At 44.6% G+C, this 26161-nt stretch overlaps 1 protein-coding gene across 3 annotated transcripts in view; it reads left to right on the top strand.

Moving 5' to 3' along the window:
* Positions 1-26161, top strand: part of ABL1 (ABL proto-oncogene 1, non-receptor tyrosine kinase) — a 112644-nt gene that overhangs the window by 57034 nt on the left and 29449 nt on the right. The window contains exon 1 of one of the 3 annotated variants that reach the window (XM_065418611.1): positions 13616-13694. The exons of the other annotated variants lie outside the window; for them this stretch is intronic. Coding sequence (XP_065274683.1) covers positions 13616-13694 — 79 coding nt within the window. Of the gene's footprint in view, positions 1-13615; positions 13695-26161 lie in introns of those variants that run through there. 3 annotated transcript variants of the gene reach the window in all.

The raw sequence follows: 26161 nt of genomic DNA, 5'->3' as shown, positions 1-26161 counted from the left end.
TTAGGGGTTGCAGCCAAAGTGGGTCTATGAAGGGTCGTAATGCAGAGAAGGTGTAATGGCCTGTGGATAGGCTTAGGAAAGGTGTTTCATGCATGCAATTGCATACAAGGCATAGAGATGTCTGAATGAGAGGCTGAAGAAAGGCAGACAACACTGGCATCAGGCAGAATGGACAACGCTGATATGAAACAAGACAAGGATTCAGGGGTGCCGGAACAGGAGGAGCCAGGGGGCCATGCCCCCCCCTTTTTTACTGGCCATAAGGGCGAGTAGCAAGGGGCAAGAGGAGCGAACAGAGCGTGGGGACTTGGGGGAAGGGGCTGTACTGGGGCTCAGGGAGAAGGGATGGGACCTGGGGATGGGTGGGTGTGCTGTGTGGTACGGCAGGGGGTGGGGCCACGGTTCAGGTGCCTGTGGTCCCTAGGGTTGCCAGTTTTGGTTGGAGGTATTCCTGGAGGTTTGATCACATGACATAATCTCTAAAGATTAATCTGTGATTCCTGGAGACTCCAGGGCAATCCTGGAGGATTGGCAATCCTAGTGCTGCCCCATCCACACACACTTCCAGGGCGCTTCCACCGCTCCTGCAAGGATGGAGAAGTAGGGAGCGGTAGAGTTATGTAGTACTTTGAAGGTGGTGGCAAGAAGCTTCAGTTGAGCAGGTTTTCAAGACATGTTGGTAAAAATACCTGAGCCCTATCTACGCTAGTGCATACACCCTCGCTACCAGTGATTTTCAGCTGCACTGTTGCAGAAATGGTACTAAACTTTCTATTATAGACAACGCCAATGTGGACAGACCTTAAGTATAGCAGTGAGAGAGTCCCACGTTTACCATTATGGGGAGAGATTGAAAAGAAGGATTCTGCCATGTTATTCACGAGGAATTTTTCAGGTAGATTAACAGGCCTATAGTCCCTCTGCAATCTACTGCTGCTGACCCGTAGGGTAAAACATCTATCATATGAGTATTCTTGTTTTGGTTCCTTTGTGGTAGCGTGGGGATGTGAATTCTAGAAAAAGAAGTGGCATGTATGGAGAGTGTGATGTTTCCTAGTGATGATTCCTCTGCTCAGCTGTATTAGATTGTGGGCCTGAACCAGCGAGGCGATGAGTTTGTATCTCCAACTGAAGTCAGTGGACGCTGAGAGTGCTCAGCGCCTTGGTGGATTGGGCCCTATTCTTGGGCTTGCCCTACGCTACATAGTTAAGTTGACGTAAGGCAGTTTGTCAGTCTAATTAGGCTGTGGTGTGTACGCTGACATTTCCCCCACCAATGTAAGTGCCCTACTACACCGACATAATAACTCCACTTCCATCAGAGGCATAGGACTTATGTTGGTGTAGTAAGGGCAACGCAGTGTCCATGTAGACTGTTGGCTGTCATTCTTGTCAATTTCACAGCTCCAGCATGAAGCCTGGCTGGCCCCCTGGCTCCCCACTCCCAGCCAGGCCACACGCTCCCCGTTCTGAGCCAGGCTGCTCCCTCCACTGCCGGGTCCCAGCTTCCCCAGCCTGGCTGCTGCCCGGGCTCCCCACTCCTAGGTCCGAGCCGGGCTGCACCTGCCCGGAGGCTCCCAGCTCCCCGTGGGGAGCCCGGCAGCTGCACTGAGACTCCTGGCTCCGTGCTGGGAGCCACCCAGACTATGGGTGCAGTGCTCCCTGACGGGCTCCCAGCTGCAGCGAGGAGCTGGGAGCCGAGAGCCTGGGGGATGGGCAGCCCAGTCTATGGAAGCACTCCTGGTGAGGACGCACACCACTGACAGAAGGAGGGTAGTGTGGACATGGGTTGTAAGTCGACCTAAGGGCTAGTCTACACTACCTGCCCGGATCGGCGGGTAGAAATCGATCTCTCAGGGATCAATTTATCGCGTCTCATCTAGATGGATAAATCGATCCCCGAATCGACGCGTGTTCTCCCACCTCGTCAGGAGGAGTAAGCGCTGTCGACGGGGGAGCCGCGGCGGGGTAAGTCGAATAGGATACGTCGAATTCGATACGTCAAATTCAGCTACGCTACTCGCGTTGCTGAATTTGCGTATCTTAAATCGATCCCCCGCCCCAGTGTAGACCTAGCCTAAGATAGGTTGACTTAACTTTCTAGTGTAGACATGCACTAGCTCTGTGAACAAACCCAAAAGGTTTGGCTCGCTAATATATGCTTAGCATGTTAGAATCCTGAGAAAGCCTTTTCTCACAAACTACCTGTGCTAGGTATTAAAAATAAAACATTGTCTCCAGACATAATTGCCTTTTAGTATAGTACAGCAATTGTTAGGGAAGCAGTAAGCAAGGAATGTTTGAGTATGCATTAAAACAATAGTCTTATGGGATACGTTTTGCGTGTTAACAAGGTGTCACTGAGTAATGATCAGGACTAGAAAGCAATTGAGTCAAGAGAGATTGTTTAAATCTGAGTTTATCTTTAAGGCCTTGTCTATACTATCAAGTTTTGTCACCAAAAACTGCTTTTTGTTGACCAAATAGTGCGTGCGTACATGCTGCAATGCGACTTTTGTCTGGAAAACTGCCCCGTTTTGGCAACTAAATACATCCACCACAACGAGAGACTTGCATCTTTTTCCTCTACATTATTCTCGACAAAGTGCCAGTGTAGACATCACGCTTGATCTCATCACTTTAATTGACCTCCAGGAGGTGTCCCACAATGCCCATCCTGACCACTCTGGTCAGCGGTTTGAACTGCACTGCCCTGCAGCCAGGCAAAGGACCATCCGCCCCTCCCCCTTAGAATTTTTGAAATTCTGTTTCCTGCTGTCTCAGCGTGGAGAGGTCTCATTGCATCGTCCCAGGTGACCATAGCAGGTTATTGCACCAAACGCTCTCCCGCTTGGACCACTGCGGAGCTGTTGGATCTGCTCAGTATATGGGGAGAGGAGGCTGTGCAGTCCCAGCTGCGCTTGAGCCGTAGGAATTGGGATACTTGCTGGCACATTTCTCGAGGCTTGTGCAAAGAGAGCTATGATTGGGACCTGCTGTAGTGCAGAGCGAAGATAAAGGAGCTGAGGCAGGCGAACCATAAGGCAAGGGAGGCAAACCATCGCTCCAGTGTTTCACCTAAGACCTGCCGGTTCTATAAGGAGCTGGACGCAATCCTCGGTGGCAACTCCACTGCCAAGAGCCCTGTGGATACTTCGGATGGAACAGAGGCGGCGGAAAGAGGACCTAACCCGGAGCACGAAGTTATTGATGAAGAGGTGGAGTTAAACGAGGATGTGCAGCTCCTGGTGGGGCAGGCAGCCAGGAAGTGTTCTCCACTCCAGAGGTGTCTAGCCAGTCTCAGCAGTCGCTCTCCAGGGAGCAAGAAGCAGGAGATGAGATACCTGATAAGTGGCTGTGGCTTGTGTAGTGTGGAGATGGGTTCAGGATGTAGAAATGTGGGAGGCTGGCTGTGTTTCTGTGAGGTGGTCATTTTCCTGTGTAGCTAGTGGGTACGGCAGAATGGTGTTGATGCACACAGAGATCTCATGGGAATCCTCCAGCGAGATCTCCAGGAAAGTTTCCTGGAGGTACTCGGTAATCCTCCGCTGAAGGTTCCATGGCAGAACAGCTTTGTTCCTTTCCCCATTGTAGGAAACTTTCTCGTGCCATTTGGCAATCACTTGTGCAGGGACCAAAGCGGCACATAGGTGAGCAGCATAGGGAGCAGGGCGGAAGCCACAAGCATGGAGTAGATGTACCCTCGTTTCTCTGCTTACCCTTAGCCGTGAGATGTCTGCTAGAAGGACTCCCGCCTGTGGAAAAGTGTGGGAGAATTTTAGAATTTTTTCCATAGAATGTTGCACCACAACCCTTGCAGAGAGAGTGCGTTCTTTTCACCATACAGAGCAGCCCCTCCCCTCAATCCCCCCCCCCGCCTCGCCACCACTCACTATGCTTTGGCTGTTCACGGAGATGTGTGCCTGGCTAGGGTCAGTGAGAAAGTGATTGCAGTGTTTCAAAAGGTATATTTTACTGAAACGTTTCAATGCTGTGCGTGAATTTAACAATCCCGCTTCTGTGCATTGTCCCCTGTGCTTCACCAGATGTGGCCTTCAGGAACACCCCACGCACCCCTGCTGAGCGTCTCCACCAGATAAGAAAGTGCCCAACACGCAGCAAAGAAGACATGTTCTGGGAGGTATTGCAGTGCTCCAGTGCAGAAAAAAGGGAACGTAAGGAGTGCTGGGAAGCTGAATGGCAGGACAGAATAGAGAATCAAGCATTTGTTAAAGATGCAACTGAGAGGATGATTACTGTAATGGAGGAGCAAACACAGATGCTGCAGTCCTTAACAGGGCTGCAGACTGAGCAGATCTGTCTCGCCCTCCCCTGCAGCACATTCAGAACACTTTTCCATGACACCCCCCCCAAAACTCCACCCACACATTCCTTTCCACTTTCTGGGAGTTCTTGGTTTCCCCTTCACTCCACCCCCTCGAACAACTTTCACAATGATAGCTGGACCTACACACAGTTGTGAAAGTCTGTCCTTCCGTGGTTCCTCCTTTCCCATCAGGCATCTGTGTGTTTGTGTGCTGTTTCTTGTTCAATAAAAGCAAAGTTCTCTAATGGTGAATCACCTTTTTTTTTCCCCCTACAAATTGAGATTGCAGGCACTACTACCAATACATGCACAGGCATTGTTATCCTTGTCTTACAGGAATATAAGGCCCAAAATGACAGCATTGTGTCCTAGGAAAACTAGCACCTCTAACAGAGATATACATTACTGGTGCTTATTGTCAAAGTGCTGCCTTTAAAGCCTTCCTGATTCAAATTGCCTCCCTCTGGGCTCCTCTGACAGCCCTGGTATCCTCGAGCAAACCTTTCACCCTTATCTTCATAGATGTTATGCAACGTACAGCACACGGCTATGACTATGGGAATATTATCCTCATTAAAGTTTAGCCTACCATAAAGGCATCGCCAGCTCGCCTTTAATCTGCCAAAGGCACATTCAACTGTCACCTGGCACCTAGTGAGCCTGTAGTTGCTGCCAGGTGTCCCGTGGCTCATGAGCCACGGCTGTAAAGGATATGCTGGGTCTCCCAGGATCACTATGGGCATTTCAACATCCCCGACTGTAATCTTCTGGTTTGGAAAGAAAGCCCCCGCTTGTAGTTTTCTGTAAAGGTCGGTGTTCCTGAAGATGCGGGCGTCATGCACCTTCCCGGACCACCCTGCGTTGATGTCAGTGAAACACCATGGAGAAGTACCCCTTCCTATTGATGTACTCTGTCGCAAGATGGTCTGGTGCCAAAATTGGAATATGTGTGCCATCCATCGCCCCCCACACACGGTTAGGGAACCCCATTTCTGCAAAGCCATCCACTATTTCATTCACATTTCCCAGAGTCATGGTCCTTCATAGCAGGATGCGATTAATTGCCCTGCACACTTGCGTTAATGCAGCCCCAACGGTCGACTTCCCCACTCCAAATTGATTCGTGACCGATGGGAGCAGTCTGGAGTCACCAGCTTCCACACAGCGATTGCCATACTCTTCTCTACCGAGAGGGCAGCTCTCATTCTGGTGTCCTTGTTCCGCAGGTCTAGGGCGAGCTCCGCACACAGTTCCAGGAAGGTGGCTTTCCGCATCCGAAAGTGCTGTAGCCACTGCTCATCATCATCACACCTGCATGACGATATGATCCCACCATTCAGTGCTTGTTTCCCGAGCCCAACAGCGACAGTTGAACCTATGCAGCTGCTCTGTGAATGCCAAAAGCAATCTCAAGTTGCTCCTATCCATGTCACGCAGAATGTTGGGTGCCTGCGAGTCGTCTTCAGTTAGGAACTTGACGATTAACTGTCTTCAGGACAGTTAACAGAGCATAGGAGAGCAGTGTGGGATTCATCCCTTCCCATAAAGATGCCGGGGTGCAGAGCAGAGAACGGCCGATGCAAAACTGCGGCAAAAGCAAGCTGGAAGCCCATGGACTGCTGGGACACAAAGCAGTGCATCATGGGACATTTAACCAGGACCCAAGATGCGCCTTCCCGCAACACCAAGCAAAAGGAGGTGTCAAGCTGGACTATAGGATAGGTACCCACAATGCACTGCTCACATTGCGTCCACAGTGGGGGCACCATTGACAATCTGCTGACAGAGGGAGCAAGTGTGAACGTAAGATTCTGATGTTATTATGTCGACTTTTGGGTGTCGCCATCACTTTTGTTGACAAAAATTGATAGTGTACACACAGCCTAATTAGCAGGCTCTATGATGCCCGGGGGCGGGGGGGGGGGGGGAGGAGGAATCCCAGCTCGGTGAACCACATGCGGCTCTTTTACAGTCGAAGTGCAGCTTCATTCTCTGCCTACCAGACTGGGTGGGGGCAGTTCACGGCTTTTGCCCTGCAGCAGGATGCTGGGGCTAAGGCAGTGGTCCCCAAACTTTTCAGGGGTGGCGCTGCAGACAGGCCGTTGGGGGGGAGGAGAGGGGAAGCTGGGCCCGCGGCCGGGTGTGGCCCTGTTCCCAGCCCCGCCCAGTCCCTGCCCCCAGGCTGGGAACGGAGCCGCAGCGAGGGGCCAAGGCTGGGGGTAGGGGCAGGAGGGGAGTGGCAGCTGGGCCACAGTGGGGGCCATGGCTGGGGATGGGGCCAGGTGTGGGCACAAGGCTGGAGCAGAACTGGGGGCGGGGCTGGGTGGTGCTCCCTCCTCACCATCCGTGGGGGCTGGCCTGGACCTATTGCGCCCCCCCCCCGAACGTTCCTTTGCACCCTTCTAGGGAGGCGCGCCCCACAGTTTAGGGACCTCTGGGCTAAGGGCTTCTGCCCAGTCTGGAAGGGAGGTTGGTACTTCAGCCCCGCGGGGTGCACCTGCTGCGGCTCAGCGCTTCAGCCCCATGGGGTGTGCTCGGCTCTCAAATGTCTGAAGATTATTGTATGCAGCTCGGAGGGTCAGTAAGTTTGGCCACCCCATATGATCTGTGCTAGCTTTAACTTTACTGATCGTGGTGAGTCCAGTCTAAGATTTTTCCATGTTTTCCTTGGCATGTAAAAGTGAAGTTCTTGTTACCTAATTATGCATAGTGCGCTGTAGTTTTATTCATTGCAAGCTGGTTTAAAATTTGGTCTGCCTCAGACAAAGAATTCTGTGCTGCATGGGACTGATGACATCGCAAGTCAGAGTTAACCCCACCAGAGCTCCTCAGTTGCTAGTCCCCAGTATCAAAGACCTCTGTATCTGCCAAAAAAAATTGACAAATGGAGACCACCACAGCAGTTTGAGGACCCTGGTTGACCCTTACAGTTAAATCAGTGTCTAAAAGAAGGCTGGACTAGCCCATGGAGGGGAGGAAACATTCCATTTGCGCTGGGATCAAAATTGTACTGGCTACAATTGTATTTTAAAAAATAGTGGTTGCTCACAAGATCTAGCATGTTTTCCATGATCAGTGTGGACTGTGACTTTTTTGTGGGGGAGGCGCTAGGGATGGTGTTAAATTATGTTATAAATCCCATTTTATAGGGTCCACCTGCACTGTGAAACCTTCCATGTCAGAGCAGAGCAGTCTAACACGGTAATTCTTTGACTGTGCTATAATGCAATTTGGTCTTGCTTGTGTGGATCATAGACCAGGAGCAGTGGCATATTAAGATGTGTATTATTAATAAAGCCTTTCTAGTTCTGTTGCCCTATCCTTCCAAGGATCACAAAGTGCTCTCCAATCAATGAATTAACTCTCCCTAACACTTCCTGTGAAGTGATAAACCCCATTTACAGATGGGGTAACTGAGGCACAGAGTTTAAAATGACACCAATCAAGTTTGCACCGAAGTTGGGTACAGAATGTCTGTTTTCTCATTCAGTCCCTTTCTTTATCCTCTAGCTTATGCTGTATGTCTTTCAACTGACTTTTTCCATCCTTGTGCATTTAACACATGCGTTCAAAAAACAAACAAACAACTGCTACTACTCTGGGGACTCAAAAGCTGCTGCCTTTTTTAAATCTCAGATGCGGATTTTAAAATAAAGTTCAGCTGCACTTGAAAATGGGTGAAAAGCACTGTCTGCTTTTAATGTGATCATAGCAAAATTTACGCCATCTCCTCTTTACTGTGAGATCATCCCAGAATTCACTTTCTGCTTGTGGAGTCTGATCCTCCCATTGCAGCCATCATGCATGTTAGTGGTGTTTAACTTGCATGGTCTTCTGGAAGAATTGGTGCCCAGACCTCCGTAAGTAATTTTAAAAAGTAAGAAATAAAATAATAATTGCATATTACAAAAGCTCATACAAGACTTGCATAAATGTTTTATGCTCTTATGTCCTAGAACAACTGACTTTAAGGTTGAATCAGTCACTATAATCCTGAAATCAGCACACTTCTGTTGACCAGGTTTTGTGTGTGTGGGTTTAAAAGGGGTTAATTGGTTTAACAATTAGAAGATCATTGTGCATGTAATGGCACCACTGTGATTTTTGTTTATCCAGTACCCATTATTTTTACAGCACAGTATAAATAGAGAATAAGGTCCTTGCCCCCAATGCTTACAGTCTAGTTTGTCCTGATCCAAGTGAGAGTAACACACAGTAGGGAAAATGAGGAGGGAACGGATGAAGTTGACAGTAATGGGATCACAAAGGGCTTGTCTATGTGGGAAGTATAGCCAACTTAACTATTGGGGTGAATTGAACGTGCGTGAGTAAAAGCACATTAAACCCTTGAGTGGGCACTCTCATTCAGAAATAAAGTTGCCTTAGGTCAGATCAACACTACAGACCTATATCAGTATAACTATGTTGCTCAGGTGAAAAATCCACACCCCCTGAGCGACATAGTTAGGGCCCTGCCAAATTCACTGTCCATTTTGGTCAGTTTCACGGTCGGAGGATTTTAAAAATCGTAAATTTCATGATTTCAGCTTTTTAAATCTGAAATTCCATGGTGTTGTAATTGTAGGGATCTCAACCCAAAAAGGAGTTGGGGGGGGAGGGGGAGGGAGGTTGCTGTACTGCCATCCTTACATCTGCACTGCTGCTGCTGGCGGCGGCGCTGCCTTCAGAGCTGGGCAACTGGAGAGCAGCGGCTGCTGGCCCGGAGCCCAACTCTGAAGGCAGAGCTGCTGCCAGCAGCAGCGCAGAAGTAAGGATGGCATGGTATGCTATTGCCACCCTTACTTCTGTGCTGCTGTCTGCAGAGCTGGGCCCTCTGTCAACAGCCACCACTCTCCGGCTGCCCAGCTCTGAAGGCAGTGCAATAGTAAGGGTGGCAATACCATGACCTCCCCCCCCCATAACCTTTTGACCCCCCCCTGCAACTCTCTTTTTGGGTCACGACCCTCAATTTGAGAAATGCTGGTATCCCCTGTGAAATATGTATAGTATAGAGGAAAAGCACACAGAAGACCAGATTTCACGGGGGGGGATGGGGAGATCAGATTTTGCAGTCTGTGATGCGTTTTTCATGGCTGTGAATTTGGTAGGGCCCCAGACATAGTTATACTGAACCCTGTGTAGACAGTGCTACATTGACAAGAGAGCTTCACCTCTCGACATAGCTACTGCCTCTTGAGGCTTTGGATTAGCTACACCGTAGGGAGAAACTGTTGCGTCGACGTAGTAGTGTTGTCAGTAAAGTCCAGCTATTGGCTACTCAGGCCTCATCTATATAGCAGTGTTACGTCAGCGTAATTGTAGTCCGCTCACCCCAAAGTGCCTTGCGTCCGCACACAACCTGTTTTTAAACCAAAATATGTCATAGCAATCTTGGAACGGGGGAAGTCCACTTCATGATGAGTGTGTTCATTCCTAACTATATCACTTCTGGCAGTCCTTCCGTTACTATTCCACACTGCATTGCTTCACACCTGGATTGACCTGTCTGTGTACCTCTGTGCCCCACCATTGCTTTGGGATCATCTTGACCGGATGTCATCTCTTCATTGAAATGGTGGCAGGCAGCCATGAGTAATCCTTTCTGATACCAGGTAGTAATGAATTTACATATCCGATATAGCTACCATGGCCCCCTGTGCCTTTCGTGTAGACTCCTTCAGAAGTCCTGGACTTAATTGCCCTCTTTGGAGAGCAGCATATTTAATCCAATCTGGAGAAGAGTCACTAGAATGCAGATATCTACAAGACACTGTCAGAGCAAATGAAGACAAGGTGCTGGTGCTGGTCCCATTGCCAATTTAACTATATTTGTATGGAAGCACTTCAGATCACTTTGTTTTGCCGGTGTACTTTCCTTGTTAACCAAATGCACATGCATCAGCTTGTTTGTATTAATTACTGCCATGATCACGGCACTCTGCAGTGGGTCCTCTACGCTACCTGATAGAAGTTCAAAAATGGCAGTGGCAAAATTCATGGAAGCCAGGATATGAATCATGGGAATTTTAGTTTGACCCTGCTCCCATCAGTCCCAGAATTCCTCTAGTTTCCAGTAGCCATCCCACAATGCCCTGTGAGAAAAGTCGCTGAGCTGAGGAACATTGCGCCATGGGATATCTGCCCAGAATGCTGAGCAGTTAATTAGAACAAGGGCAGAGCTGTGTGGATGCAATGATTAACAAGGAAAGTACCTTAAACCAACATAACAAAGAGGTTTAGATGCACTTCAGTTTAATATAGTTAAATCACTGCATAGAGAGCAAACAAACTAGATAAATGTAATATCATTGTGTCAATATGGTCTCATTCTTTGTATGTTAAATGCATAGTAACAATGAAAAGGAAAAGCAACTACATTAGTTGGCAGAATATCCATGCACATACTCCACTCAATCACTAAAAGGACTGTACTAGATAGAAGTGTCTGTAATCTTGACAAGGAAATTTAAGAAACTACTCAGAAATCTTGAATATACCCACCCATTTTAAATGTTCAGATTTTAGTAATAGGGAATTGAATGTGCTCTCTTCAGAAGTATGTTTAGGTGTTGATATAGCTATTGCCTGTATCTAAGGAAGGGAATAAAGAGAATTTGAAACCTGGCTTAAAAGCATTGAGCACGAATCACTTCACATCATAAATGTAATCCTTATTCATTCCATTGGCATTGCTTGTATTACCTTATTCATAAAGAGGCTGTTGAGTGTTAATGGAGGCAGTCTTGGTAATTCCACTGGAATTCTGCATTCTTGCAGCTGCAGTCGAAAGGATAGGATGTTAGAGAAGATTCATGACATGGAAAAGTAGAATAGGTCAGTATAAGTAAGCATTACAACATGAGATTCAGATCCGTTATTTGTTGCTACTCCATCCCAGTTCCCTAAACATGATACTCCTAGCATCAGCACGTGATGACTGGGTCACTTGTGTGTCTTGCATAACCCTCCTCACAATATTGTGGTTTAATCCTTTTCACAATTCAATGGCTTAAATCTTTCAAAAGTGTAAACTCGGTGCATACAATATCTATTTGGAAAATAAATGGTCTCTGAGTGAGTAGATAGCCCTCAATTGCTTTTGGATCTTTGCTAAATTCATCTACCTCCAGAGCACAGCTCAAGCAGAGCCTTGAGTGAATTGCAATACTCTTTTCCTTTTTAAGGGAGGTAGCAAAGTGGAGTGGGCTGGGCACCATACTTGATGTGAAGAGATCAGAGTTTTGTCCTTGTCTCTACCACTGACTGTGAACTTGAGGAAGTTACTTAAACTGAGTCACAGAGATAGGGATAATAGTGCTCACCCATTTTTTTTATTTTTTTTTATTTTTTTTACAATGTTTTGAGATGTGTGGATAAAACCAGAAACGGGGGTGCAAAGTGATTTATGCTATAGAAATAATGCATCTGGTGGTGTGATCAGTAACAGTGTTTCTTACAGTTTTAAAAAATGGGACTGGTGATTTCTTTCCAAGCTGTGCTGTTAGGAGAATGCACCTCCACAGACCAGAACTCGGAAGCAAACCAATGCTCTAAAATAATGTATATGGAGAATCTGGACTGTGTGTTTGCTGTGTTAGATACATGCTTCTCATGTCTCTGCTGGAGACATGCAGAGTTTCCCTTGAAATATTAAATATTTGAAAACGTTAGAGGGAAGGGAGAAGTGCAATAGTTAGTTTATTTTGGCGCGATTACTTATTAAAACAAATATGGAGAGACGCTTTCAGGGCAGGGAACACATGGAGGGAAAATATGAAGTCATGCTGGGGTCACTCCTCTTTGTGGATCCCAAGAGCTCTAGTGATGTTTGCATGGTGTGTACCTATGTGATCTGCTGAAGTGTTTTTTTGTTTGTTTGTTTTTTTAAGAATTAGAAGAATACATATTACATATATTCCATTTTATGTCTGTGTAGAGCAGTGGTTTTCAACCTGTGGTCCACGGACCTGTGGAGATCCACAGACTATGTCTAAGGGGTCCACAAAAGGTGGTTGTTACCATAGAACAGTGGTTTTCAACCTGTAGCCTGGAGACCCCTGGGGGTCTGCAGATTGTGTCTAAGATTTCCAAAGGGGTCCACACCTCCATTCAAAAATTTTTAGGGGTCCGCAAATGAAAAAAGGTTGAAAACCACTGGTGTAGAACAATGTAAAAGCATGTGTGTATTTAAACAAAGGGAGGTACATCAATGTAGACAACAGAGGAGCCGAGCCACACATGGGTTGGACATAACCACAAATACAAAATTGGGGAGAGCAGCAAGCAAGACCATACCCTTCACAAACCTGCAAAGCAAAGCAGTGTTACGGGTGGGAGAGGCCATTGGGGTTCTCAAAAGTATTGCCCCTCTATGTAACAGTTATTCAGAAAGTATCATTACTTGAGGTCTAGGTATGTGAGTCTATACAATTGGAAATATCACAGTGGTGTCAGAATTGTACGTCCTGGGGAATAATGCCTATTCCTCTCCTGCATTCTACTTAGTGTGGTGAATGGGAATGGCTGCCAGTGTTGCTCCCCTGCACAGGAGTAAAGTTCAAAATATTAGTATAAAGTGCTGTTGCTCTTTGGCGCTAGGACACTGTCTGTCCTTTGCCAGTCTGTGCATTCTTACTGCTGTAAATGCCCATATACACCTATGGGGTTATATAAATAATAATAATTAGCCCCTACTTTGTTTTGCGTTTCTTTGACTCTAAGGAAATGCCTCAAATGACGCTGTCCTTGCTCCCAGGGCAAGGAAGACATGTTGATTTGTTCTCTGGACATGACTGAAGAAATATGTTAGTAGAATCCTGCTGCTGACCTGAATCGCAGGCAAGTTGGAACAATGAGGGGTTAAGTATGCTGTGGGCGTTACTAGCCTATCTGATGTCATGAAGTCAGACAGCCAAAGCCTGAAGGGGGCCCTTTGTTGGCAGTTTAACGTAAGCAGCTCTGCCTGCACGAAGTGCCTAACGGAGTGAGAGTATGAGGGAAAGAATGGCAGAGTTTGGGAGCTGCCGCAAGAAGTAACCGCTTCCAACTTAGTAGGATTTTTTTTTTCTCTCCCGACAAAAGTTAACGGAAGGGGAGCAAAACTTGAGTTAAGTTTCTGGGACTGGTACTATGGGCCCTGTGGATTATCTGTGTCTCTGGCTTATTCTTTTCATGGTTTTAAGAGTGCTGGATTTTTAGACCTCTTAACGGGAAACTCTTTTTTGTGTATGTGAAACCTAAGGGGGAGGGGAGAGAACACACAAGCCGAAGCCAAACTAACAAATGAAAATGTTGGAGATTTGCTTGAAATTGGTGGGTTGCAAATCGAAAAAAGGACTTTCCTCTTCCTCCAGCTGCTATTTGGAAGGTAAGTTCAAAACTGTGGCTGTTTGAAGTGGATTCTGGGGGAAGTCTTGGCTCCTTTAGGCCTAACAGCTGGATTCCTAAAGTCTGGAATCCCTTTGCTTAGGCCTCTGGTATATTGTGTGACTCTGCGTTTTGAGAGGAGCAGCCAGATTGTGTGGTCGTGGACCTTAACAGAGAAGTCCTTCCTCCACTTTTGAGTTGGAGCTAGAACGGAGAGACTTCTTATTTTCAAAGTTAGCCTAAGCTCATTAGTTTATTCTCACTTACAGGGATGAGAATTTTCATGGTATATGTGGCTCCATGTGTTTTCAAAACCAGGTGATTTTCATTAACTACAGTATACAAAGCGAACATGGCTCTACCATTTATGGTTGTAAAATTTCAAGGGATCTTACTGCTGATAAAATAAACAAAGCCATATCTGCAGGCCTTGAATTTAGTTTTGCCTGCAGAAGGGTCTCTCTTTTGGAGGGGAAAAGGGGACGGGGGAGAAGCCACTCTTGAAGTTAGGAATGAAATCTAAAGGAGCCTAGATGCTTGAAAAGAATCTTACATTTAATTTAGATCACCAGAGCTGGTTGAATACTGCAGAATATTTTCTTTCAATATTCAGTTGTATTGTTTTAATTCATTTTGATCAGACCTGTATGCCTTTTGTGTTTGCTTTCCTCAAGAGTTCATGCAACTGAGTTTCGCTTCCACGAATGCTCATGGAAAGCGAATTTCCAAGTCACATGTATAAGTATTTGTGGAAACTGAATTTTAGATTTGTATGCATGATTAGATAGAGAGGATTGGCCTTGTGGTTAAGGCACCAGATTGGGAATTGGGAGATCTGGTTTCCTGGCTCTGCCACAGATTTCCTGTGTGACCTTAAGCAAATTACTTAATTCCATCTGTAAAATAGGGATAACATTGCTTTTCTTCGATCTTTGTCTGTCTTATTTATTTCTGTTATAAACTCTTCAGGACAGGGACTGTCTTTCACTATGTATTTGTACAGACACCAGTGCAGTGGGTCCCTGATCTTCTTTGGGGCCTCTAAGTGCTACTGAAGTTCAAATAATATGCATTCCAGAAGTATGTTGTTCACTCATCAAATCAGGGAACAGAAACCAAACCATGTGACTTAACTTGACCAATCACGGCTAACTGTTGCTCGAGAGTCAAATATTCACCAGAGAAATGTTCCCAATTAATTTATAGATGAAAAAAATCACAAAAGACATGAATAATTTCTAATACATCAAATTGAAGAAATTGTGATTTGCTTGTAGATATCTAAATAATAGAGTCTGAATTTGTAAAATATGTTTGCTGGTTCTGAATTACTCGTTCAGCTCTAATATCAACAAGAACAAGTGGCAGAAGCTTACTTTTCCCTGCTTCTTTCTTTTTCCATCCCTTGTAAGATTTTTTCCCCCCTGTGTTAATTAAAAACTATCATGTTGGGAGATCCAGTAGTGGCCAGACTTGGATATAAAATAGTTTTATTTTGCCTGAGTAGACAGGGCCGAACCAGTCTACAGAACTACTAATTCTATGCAATGCAGGTCTGTGCCACTCTTCTCTAATACTGTTTTCATTCATAGACATAGATTTCAAGGCCAGAAGGGACCATTGTGATCGTCTAGTCTGATCTCCTATATAACACTGGCCATAGAACTTCTCCAAAACTATTCTGAGAACATATTATTTTAGAAAAAAATCCAATATTGATTTTTAAATGGTCAGTGACGGAGAATCTACCACAATCCACGGTAAATTTTCCAATAGTTAATTACCCCCGCTGTCAAAATATATGCCTTATTTCCAGTCTGAATTTGTCTGAATTCAGCTTCTAGCCAGTGGATCATGGTACACCTTTCACTGCTAGATTGAAGAGCCCACTATTAAATATTTGTTTCCCATAGTAGGTACTTACAGACTGTCATCACGTCACCCCCGACCTTCTCTTTGTTAGGTTAAATACATGGAGCTCCTTGAGCCTGTCACCATAATAGATGTTTTCTAATTCTTTAATCACTCTCGTGGCTCTTCTCTGAACTCTCTCCAATATAACAACATCCTTCTTGAATTATGGGTATAAGCACTGGACACAGTATTCCTGGAGTGGTCACACTGGCGCCAAATACTGAGGAAAAATAATTCTCTACTCCTACTCAAGATTACCCTGTTCATGCACCCCAGGACTGCATTATCTCTTTTGGCCACAGCATCACACTGGAAGCTCGTGTTCAGCTTATTATCTGCCAAGACCCCAAATCTTTTTCAGACTCACTGCTTCCTGGGATAGAGTCCCCATCCTGTAAGTATGGCCTACATTCTTTGTTCCTAGATGTATGCATTTAGCTGTATTAAAACACACATTGTTTGCTTGTGCCCAGTTTACCCAGAGATCCAGATCCCTCTGAATCAGTGACCTGTCCTCTTGACTATTTACCACTTTCCCAATTTTTATGTCCTATGCAAACTTTATAAGGGATGGTTTGGTTTTCTTCCAGGTTATGGATAAAAATATTAAATAGTGTAGGACCAAGAACTGATTCCTGCAGCACCTAACTGGAAACATACCCTCTTGATGACAATTCCTGGTTTACAGTTACATTTTGGGATCTGTCAGTTCGCCAGTTTTTAATCCATTTAATGTATGCCATGTTAATTTTATATTCAAGTTTTATAATCAAAATGTTGTGTGGTACCAAGTCAAAGTATGTTATATCAACACTATTACCTTTACCAACCAAACTTGTAATCTCACCCAAAAAAATCAAGTGAGTTTGACAAGATTTATTTTCCATAAACCCATGTTGATTTGCATTAATTACATTACCTTCCTTTAATCTTTATTAAGTCCCATATCAGCTGCTTCATTATCTTGCCTGGTATTGATGTCGGGCTGACAGACCTATAGTTTCCCAGGCCATCCCATTTTACCCTTTTTTTAAAATTGGCACAACATCAGCTTTCTTCCAGTCTTCTGGACCTTCCCCAGTGTTCCAAGATTTACAGAAAATCAACATTAATGGTCCAGCAAGTGTCTCAGCTAGCTCTTTTAAAACTCTTGAATGGAGGTTATTTGGGCCTGCTGATTTAAAAGTTTTAAACCTTAGTAGTTTCTGTTTAACGTCCTCCAGAGATACTAGTGGGATGGAAAAAGAGATATCATTATCATATAATGAGACTATATAATCTTTTCCCCCCAAATACAGAACAGAAATATTTATTGAACACATCTGCCTTTTCTGCATTATTATTTGATAATTCTACCATATCCATCTAGTAATGGACCAATACCACTGGAGGGATTCTTTTTGTTCCATATATTCATTCATATATATAAAATAAAACATCTTATGGTCCTTAACAGTGCTGGCCATAGATGTCGTCTTGTGTCCCTTTGCTTCCCTTATCAATTTTCTACAATTACCAACTTCTGATTTATATTAATTACTAAGAGTTTCCCGTTTCTTCCATTTGTTTTATTTATATATAAAATTCATTTTTATAACTGCCTTCACTTCCCCTCTAAACCAGGTCAGTTTTTAAACCAGCCTGGCTGCCTTCCTCAGTTGTGACTTTTTGAGCATCTAGTAAGGTATTCTTAAATGATTCCTAATTATCCTACACATTTTTCTGATTAAATTCTTCTTCCCAGCTCAGTTCACTCATAATTGTTTTCAGTTTTGTGAAACTGGCCGTATTAAAGCACCGTGTGTATGTGTGTGTGTGTGTGTGTGTGTATATATATATATATATATGTTTGTACTTTATTCTGCTTGGACATAAATATGATCAAGGTTAATTTTTAGTTCTGTGGTCAGTTTCTCTTTCTGTTAGGACATGGTCTAATAAAGAGTTGCTTGTTTTGGCTGGAACACTTTTTGAGTTAGGAAATTGTCATCTATACTGTTTAAAAAATTCAAGGATGTTTTAGTACTGGCAGCATGAGACCTCCAGTACGTGTCACTCAAATTGAAGTCCCCACGATCACACAGTTTTTTCCCCCTACACATTATAGATGGGTGCATAAGGAGATAGTCATCTTGTTCCCTATTTTGATTTGGTGGTCTGTAGCAGACACTAATACCCTTGTTTTTATGGGAAGACTTGAACCACGTTGGACCACCACTGTATTGCAGCTAGGTCCTTCATACAGTTTGTATAGTCTATGTAACACACAAGGCCCTAATCTTCCCAGCAAAAGTTACCATTGAGGGGTGGTGGTACAGCATGGTATTGCTCTAATTATGCTGCTGTACAATGTGGTCTTACGTGTGTGGATCCAATCAAACCATGTTAAAAAGATGATATGGAAATGTACTGCAGCCTTTGTCTTTACAGTTCCAAAATGGGGTTATAACACAGTTTGACTTGGTGCGCACAGGCAAGACCAAATTGCTATGAGGTGGTCCCCTGATACTATAAATAATGTCTTTACTTCAGTTTCTCTAAAGCTGCATCTATATGCTCATTTCCTATAGTGGACTGGGAAATTAGTTTGGAAACAATGTTTAAACACTCTTCCAGCAAACTGATATCTAGACAAATTTATTTCCCAGCCCAGGATAAAGCTGAAGTCAGCATCCGAAGATAATGATGTAAACGAACAAGCATTGCAATTGTAGTTTTAATCATCTTTACTCTCCTGCTGGGACCAAAGAGTCAGGGAATACAGATAGCATCATAATCCTGATCAGTTCTGCATCTCTCTTGGGAAGGGGATTGAAGAGTGGAAATATAACAGCATCATAGGGGAAAAAAATAGGATTCGTGCCATCCCTTTCTGAAGCTTAAAGCCTGATCAGGTATTTTAGATACCTTTCAATTCTATTGTAATTTTAAGACGAAAACTACAGTATCTGTTCTATGCTGTTCCATTTCTCTCTGATGGACACACTTGAGCACCAGGTGTGCTGATCCAAACCACAAATTCCAGAGGGACAGGTGCAAAGCATTTGCTTATATTACACAAAGAATGAGGACATCTGTTCCGCACAAGGACTTGATCATTTTGATGGAAGCAACAGGTCCTCACCTGAGCCTATGGTCTAGTAAGACTATCTTTGTAAAGAGCACCAGGAGATAAATATTCCTCAAGGGCCATAAATTATGGACTGTTGCACTTGAATCCTTACAAGCTGTGTGCCATCTTCTATTCCTCCCCAATTACATTGCTACACAGTGCCACAAGACTCCTCTCTCCCCCCACCCCCCTCCGGATCTTACTGTGCTCTCCCTGTCTTAGCAACATGTGGAGTTATAGGGGAGAAAAAAGAGGAAGCAGGTGGCAGTCTTGTGCTTTCATGACTAACATAGACTATAAAGCAGGGGTGGGCAAACTACAGCCCGCGGGACCGTCCTGCCCGAGCTCCTGGCCCGGGAGGCTACCTCCTCCCCCTCGCCCGCAGCCTCAGCTCGCTTACTCCGCTGCCGGCGCAAAGCTCTGGGCGGTGGGGCTGTGAGCTCCTGGGGCAGCGCAGCTGCAGAGCCCGGCCTGACCCGGTGCTCTGTGCTGTGTGGTGGCGGCAGCGCGGCACGCTGTAGCACCGCCAGCCACCGGTGCTCCAGGCAGCGTGGTAAGGGGGCAGGGAGTGGGGGGGTTGGATAGAGGGTAGGGGAGTTCGGGGTGGTGGTCAGGGGGCGGGCGTGTGGCTGGTGGTCGGGGGGGAAACGGGGTTGAATGGGGGCAGGGATCCCGGGGGGCAGTCAGGAAGGAGGGGGGGCTGGATGGGGTGGCAGGGGGCAGTCAGGACAGGGGTTCCGGGGGCAGTCAGGGGACAGGGAGAAGGGGTGGTTGGATGGGGCAGGGGTCCCGGGGGGCTGTCAGGAATGAGAGGAGGGGTTGGATGGGGCGGTGGGGGTCCGGGGGCAGTCGGGACAGGGAGCAGGTGTGTGTGGATGGGGCAGGGGTCCCAGAGGGGCTGTCAGGGAACGGGGGGGGGGGGGGAGAGGGGTTGGATGGGGCAGGAGTCCCGGGGCGGGGGGCAGATAGGAGGTGGGGTCCTGGCCACGACCCCCTCCCCTAACCAGCCTTCCATACAATTTACGAAACCTGATCAGGCCCTCAGGCCAAAAAGTTTGCCCGCCCCTGCTATAAAGTCTCATTGGTAGTTGAGAAATAAAATTACCATTAGTTGTGTGGGGAAACAGTTGCAGCCAGTTACACCTGAAGATGAATTTCCTACTGCACTATTTGTAGAGCTGAGTGCACTTACTTTCCAATCTCTTTGCCTAGGATGAGGAGCTAGTAGAGAACTGCTCTGTGAGTCCACCCAGAAGGGTGGCTGTGATTGGATCACAAAGGGATCCTTGCTGAGGGCTGTTGAACCTTGCTGGAAAAATTGTGATAGTGCCCACAATGGCAACCCCATTTTGTTCTCTCTAACATTACCAGATGCTCAGCAAGGAAGAGAATCAGTGTAATTGTTTTATGCCTGTGTTATAGGTGCTGTGACTCTGAAACTGCTGTTTTTAAACTAATGAAGGTTAGTTTAAATGTCACATTGTCCCTAAATCTGCGTTGTTTGAATCATAGTCGAACAAAGCTGGTTTTGTTTTGTAAAGGGATTCTGGTTGAAAACCATATCTAAAATGAAGGGAGGGGGTAATTACTTATCTGTGTTGCTAAGAATACCTGGAAAAATCTGACAAACTGAATTCACTTTTCAGCACTGATGCTGTTTACTGTCTGCATTTCTCTCAGCTTGGGTAATGAAAATAGACCAATCTGTTAACTTTAATTTGCAGTTAGTTTCATTTAACTTTATAGTCCTCATGCATTAGCACAATGCTGCAGTGTGTTGCTTGCAAGCACTACAGGGGAATATAACAGAATAAACCTGTATTCATTCAAATTATTAATAAATTCATGAACATATTTTATATAACATAATAGTCATAATTTTTTTTTTTGTAAAAACAAAACCTAAATCTTGGACATACTACTGTGAGGAAGTTTACTACACTAAGTTGGAACCATTCACTGTTATTTCTGTTGTGCTCTGTGAATGCATCCGCTCATGTGTTACTACTAAACAATCAGACATGTTGTGTCACAGTGGTCTTGTCCTACAAGACTTGAAGTTGTAGGAGACTTCTGTTATATTGATCATTTAGTTTCTAGGAATGAAGATCATTGAGAGTCTTTTTTGCATGTTTGTGGATAGGTGGAAGGGGTTGAGTATTGCTTCAAAGTGCTTTGCTCAGTAGGGATGGGCTTAAGCATGTGCTATAAGTAAGCATGTGCTTAAATGTATTGCTGAAGTGGGACCTCTCAGATTTTTCCTTGTTTGATCAACTAAGTAGTTCTTAAACTAGTTTTAATGCTGATTTCTCATTGGTGATTTAAGCTGGGCTTTTTTCTCTCTCACACATTCTTCCCACTGGGAAGACAAGGAGACTCGGTCAGGGAGTATGTCTTCACAGCAAGCAGGACCCTGTGGCCACTAGTCTCAGAACCTGGGTCTACAGATTCAAGTTCGTGGGGCTCATGCTACTTGGTTAAAAGTTGCTGTGGAGATGCTCGGGTTGGAACTCTGGCTCTGAAGCCTAGCCCGAACATCCACCCAGCTATTTTTAACTCCGTAGCATGGGCCTGTAGACCCAGGTTCTGAGACCCACTGCTGCAGGATCCTGCTTGCTATGCAGATATACCCTGGGGGGCCAGCCGGTACCAAAGGTACAGATTTTCAAGTATCTAGATTCAATACTATAGGATAATGGTGAACTCAGCAATGAACTTACATGTAGAACTGGAAAGGCCTGGAACAAATGGAGAGAAATGAGTGGAGTGATCGGAGATAGAAGGATGCCCATCAAACTGAAAAGGTCAGATCTACAAGACAGTAATTAGGCCTGCACTTTGGTATGGCTCTGAATGCTGGCACTGAGGCAGAGACAGGAACAGATCTTGAACACCGTGGAAATTAAAATGTTAACATGCATGGATCGTGTTCAGAACAAATGAATTAAGGGAAGTGTAAAAGTGGTACTAATTATAGAAGAGATGAGGAATCCAGACTTAGAGAGTTTGGACATGTATAAAAAAGATCTGAAGAATGTATAGGAAGCAGGATATTAAATTTAAGAAGTGGAGGGTAAGAGAAGGTTTGGAAACCCAGCTGTGGAGATTCTGAAGAACTGTTTCAAGACAGACTGTAATGGAGAAGAACTCAAAGAGCTGACCCCATATGAATGGGACTAAGGCTATAAGAAGATATTATTCTCACTAGGAAATATTTTAAAGTGGGAGGAGAAGAAACGTTTGTCATCTGCTCCACCTCTCCCCCTCACCCGTCCTTATTTTTGCCAGTTTGCAGAGGCATAGTGACTACGTGTGCCAATCTGATCTGAAAAATGGAGCGAGTCCATGTCCCAAATTGGGTCTGAAATATTCTTGCTTCCTTTTTTGGAAGGCTGCTGGTTATAATGCTATAAAGCAGAAGCCTTACTTAAACCTGTAAACATTCTCTATAATGTGGAAAACTATTTTGTGCATGCTGGTAAAATCCTTTGTTTTCTAAAGTAACCAAAGACGTAATTTCTAAACTTCTAGCCATCAGATTATGTGGATATTCTTTTTTGGTAAAATGTCTTTTTTTTTTTTTTTTTTTTTTTTTTTTTTTTTACAGTTGCACTAGACCAGCCTAGGTTTGGAGCAGCCAATAGTCATTGTCCTATTCTTGGAGAGAGCTTCTCTTCATGCACTTCAGAGGTACCAGGCCAGATTCTGATCTCAGTAACACTGACTGAAATCAATGGATTTACTTTAGGCTTACACTGGTGTAATTGAGATCAAAATCTAGCTTTGTGGTGAATACATTTGGAACAAATAAAGTGTATTAAGTGGCCATTGCTGCTCAGGGAAGCTCTTTCATTTTGTTTTACCCGATCAAATAATTTTGGCTGCAGAGCAATACAGCACGTGCGTTCAATCTGTCTCCTCCTTTCCCATCCTATCCCCTGGCCTCTCTTCTCCCACTGACCGTATGGTTCTTTGCATCACTGTATGTTTCTGGTTTTGTTATGGCCTATTAGTTATCCACTAACTCCAGTTGTTCCTGCCGTGTCACACCTTTGTTACAGACCTGGATGCTGCTTGCTACCCTTCCACATTGGGCTGGGATGAGGAAGGTGGTATAATTTCATGGGAAGAGTTATATTTGATTTCAAATATAAAACTGATCATCCAGGGGCTGGTCACGCATATCCACACTTTCTAGGAAGTATGTTAAGTGCTTAGCTCTTACGTAGTGCTCTCCTTCTCCATAGCTCAGATGTGGATGAGCATCATTGTTCTTCATCTTAGAGAGGAGGAAATTAAAACGGATTAAAATTTTCAGAATTGCCCAAGTCCCATTGACTTTCATTGAGAGTAAGGCACATCTGAAATGTTTTACCCTAAGTGATTTATCCAAGATCACATGACAAGATGGTGCCAGAGCCAAGAATGGAATCTTGGTCTCCCTTGCTGTGTCTTATGTCCTAGTCTCTGTGCCATGCTGCCTGTCTAAAACTAGTTAATGCCAAGAGTCAAGAATTCTTTGCCATGGTATCAAGGGTCTATAAGCAGAATTAATGTGATGAAATTAAAAAGGGGAAAGTGCCAGGAAAAAACCCACCCTGATGATGAAGCCTATTAAAAACTATAGAATTGTCTCCCAGAGGAAGTGGTGGAAGCCATAGCACTGGGAAGGCTCTTAGGCTGGACTGGAACGTGTACTAGAAAGTCCACTGTGTGGCTCATGCCGGCATTGTTGAGAGAGGGAGGGGAGGAGTAGAAAGCCTAATAGGACTCGTTTGTCAAAGTGGGAATGCTTTCACATGTCTCAGAACATGACCGTAGTTAAATCCATCTATAGATTTGGGGCGGTGGCTTTTTTTTTTTTTTTCCTGGACTCATTGCAGCTGTCACCTGCTTGATTAGTAGGGCTTGCTGTGTTCTATAAAGTACTTATTGAAATGTATAAATTGTCTGTGTTCTGTGGAAGCTCATTTTTAATCTCTGGAGTGTCCAAGCCTTTTTTCTGACTGTGCCGATCAGTGCACGCTGGGTCTGACCTTCCCCTTGTGAAAAAAGGGAATGACTTTTTTAAAATGTATCTCTCAGCCAGTGGAGTTATGATGGAGCAAATATGGAAGAGTGTGACCAAATGTAAATAAAATAGTTTAGGTTGAGAGAGTTTGGATCTGTGCTGCTATTCGTTTAGAAATAGGTGACACTTCGTGTGAACATTTGTTGTTGCACTGAATATAATAGACTAGAGTAACGAAATGTTAACTAGCAGCACAAGTTATGGTAAAAAGCCTTTGTTGCAGAAGGTTATATGAGACTGTGCTATAAACTGGTTGACAGAACAGGCTGAGCATGAACTCGCTGAGTGGGATGGGTTATGAAATAAAACCTGGAATCTCCCTTCTCTTTGGAAGGATCTGTTTTACAGATTTTTTTTTTTTAAATACAGATTCCATGAGGCATAGAAAATCTGTGAGTGGCCACTAAGGAAATAGTGGGGATAAAGAGGCAGCTATTCCAACAGTCATCAAGTATGTGCAAAACTCAGAAGTATTTAATCTTATTCTGTCTGTGTATCTATTCTGGCTCATAGTAGAAGTTTTTGGGGAGTCGGGAAGGGGGAACCCTTCAGATTGATTGACAGTGTGACACAAGGTGATTAATAAGCTATTCTGTGTCCTCCAGCTACTCCTTCACTCACATGCCCGTGTGAAAAAGTGCTGGCAGAGTTTGGAAGTCCATGGGATGTTTGTTTTGTTGGAAGATGTGGTGTCTCTTCCTCCCAAGGGACTGCCCAGCCGTCAGCCTTGGAAGCTTGTTATAATGCTTTGCTTCCCCTTTTGTTTTCCAGTCCTGTGCTTTAATTATTAAGGAAATCTGCTCACTTTGGTCTAGACTGGAATCCTTTGCATCCAAGAACTTTTTTTTATACATGGTCTCTAAAAGTGACTCACTACCTGAAGTAAGCAGTAATTAAGGAGACTGCTAGGCCTACTAGATCTTTTAGTGTATTAACATGATTGACTGCTTTGTGAGAGAGACACTTCTTTTAGAAGAGATGGGGAAAGTGTTTCACCAAATACCTGACTCAAGAACTGCAGCAACTGTTAAAATTTATTTATTTAGTCTGTATGTGGGCATCTATCCCAGTACAAGGGTGCTATAAAGAAGCAAGTAGTTGTGTTGTTGGTCATAGCGGAGATTTGTACAACAGTAGAGCCTAGGGGCCCGGGGCAAGAATCAGGCATCACTGTGCAGGACACTGTACAGATAGTTAACAACAAAAGAGCACTCCTACCCCAGAGAATTTGTCATGTAGGCCTATGACAGGACACCATTGATGAATGAAATAGAAAAATGGGAGGGCTTGGCACACCAGGGCACGACAAGGTAATAATAAAGCGAGTTCTTGCAGAAGAAGCAGATGTCTCCACTCACCACCTGCCTTGTCGTTGGCAGCTGACAGCATTCAGTCGGCATCACGGCAGAGGTAAGTTATGGAGGGATCTGCCTGGCTGAATGGCTCGGTAATGCGTTATAAAGTTTTTCACCTCCCATCATTGGTTCTAGCCCAGAATGTTTGTGACTGAAAAGAGGGCTCAGTGCTTTACAAATACAGTGAGATGTAGTCAGTGCCCCAAGATGTTTCCTCATTTGGAGAGGTACAGTGTGGATATTTAAGGGATTTTGCTGTACAGTTGGAAATGGAAATCCTGGTAAAAAGAAGGTGATTGTTCCAAGTGTAGGGAGCAGCAAGCAAGACAGGATAAAGGCAACAGCCAATAGAGGAGCAGAGAGAGTAAACGAAATCTTTAAGGAAAAGGGAGAGTGGCAGAGTGGTGCTAATAGGACTTTTACTTCTGCTGTACACCCTAGTAGAAGCAGAAGCCTGAGTGACTGTGACAGAGAACTTTTTTTTAATCGATTTTAAGCCCTAATAGGAGAGAATGTGAATAGATTGTGCTACACTGAGTATCAGAACATAAGTGTCTTGCAGAGAGAGTTTTTAGACATTCAGAAGTCCAGACAGGATATGTCTGTCTCTGTGTCAGGTATGGATAGTTGAAGCCTGTCAGCTTTGTCTTATATTTCTTTCACTTATTCCTTAGTAAGTTAGCCCCGATGTTCTTGAATTGGAGTTTCATTTTTTTGTGTGTTCTGTGTGTCTCCCATTGTAAAGTTCTGATAGCTAATGGGTCAAGAAGATACCAAGGGAGTGGGGTGGTGTTCATCTCATGTGTATAGCATGTACTGTGTGATCTGTGCTGGTTTAAGCCATAATTGTATGGTCCAGGAGACTCTTTGAAGTTTCCTATTATAATAATCTCCCAGCTTAAAAGAAAAGAAGAAAAAAAGCCCAGCCAACAGTTTAGATTGTTCAGTAATCCCATTCTCACCAATCTCCAGGCTTGTGGAATGTTATCCGTGAAGGTTTGAGGCATACCCCACAG

This window comes from Emys orbicularis, chromosome 18, assembly GCF_028017835.1.
Source record: "Emys orbicularis isolate rEmyOrb1 chromosome 18, rEmyOrb1.hap1, whole genome shotgun sequence".
Lineage (NCBI taxonomy): Eukaryota > Metazoa > Chordata > Testudines > Emydidae > Emys > Emys orbicularis.
Note: the sequence above shows the minus strand (reverse complement) of the source record. Positions and strands in the feature narration are given on the sequence as shown.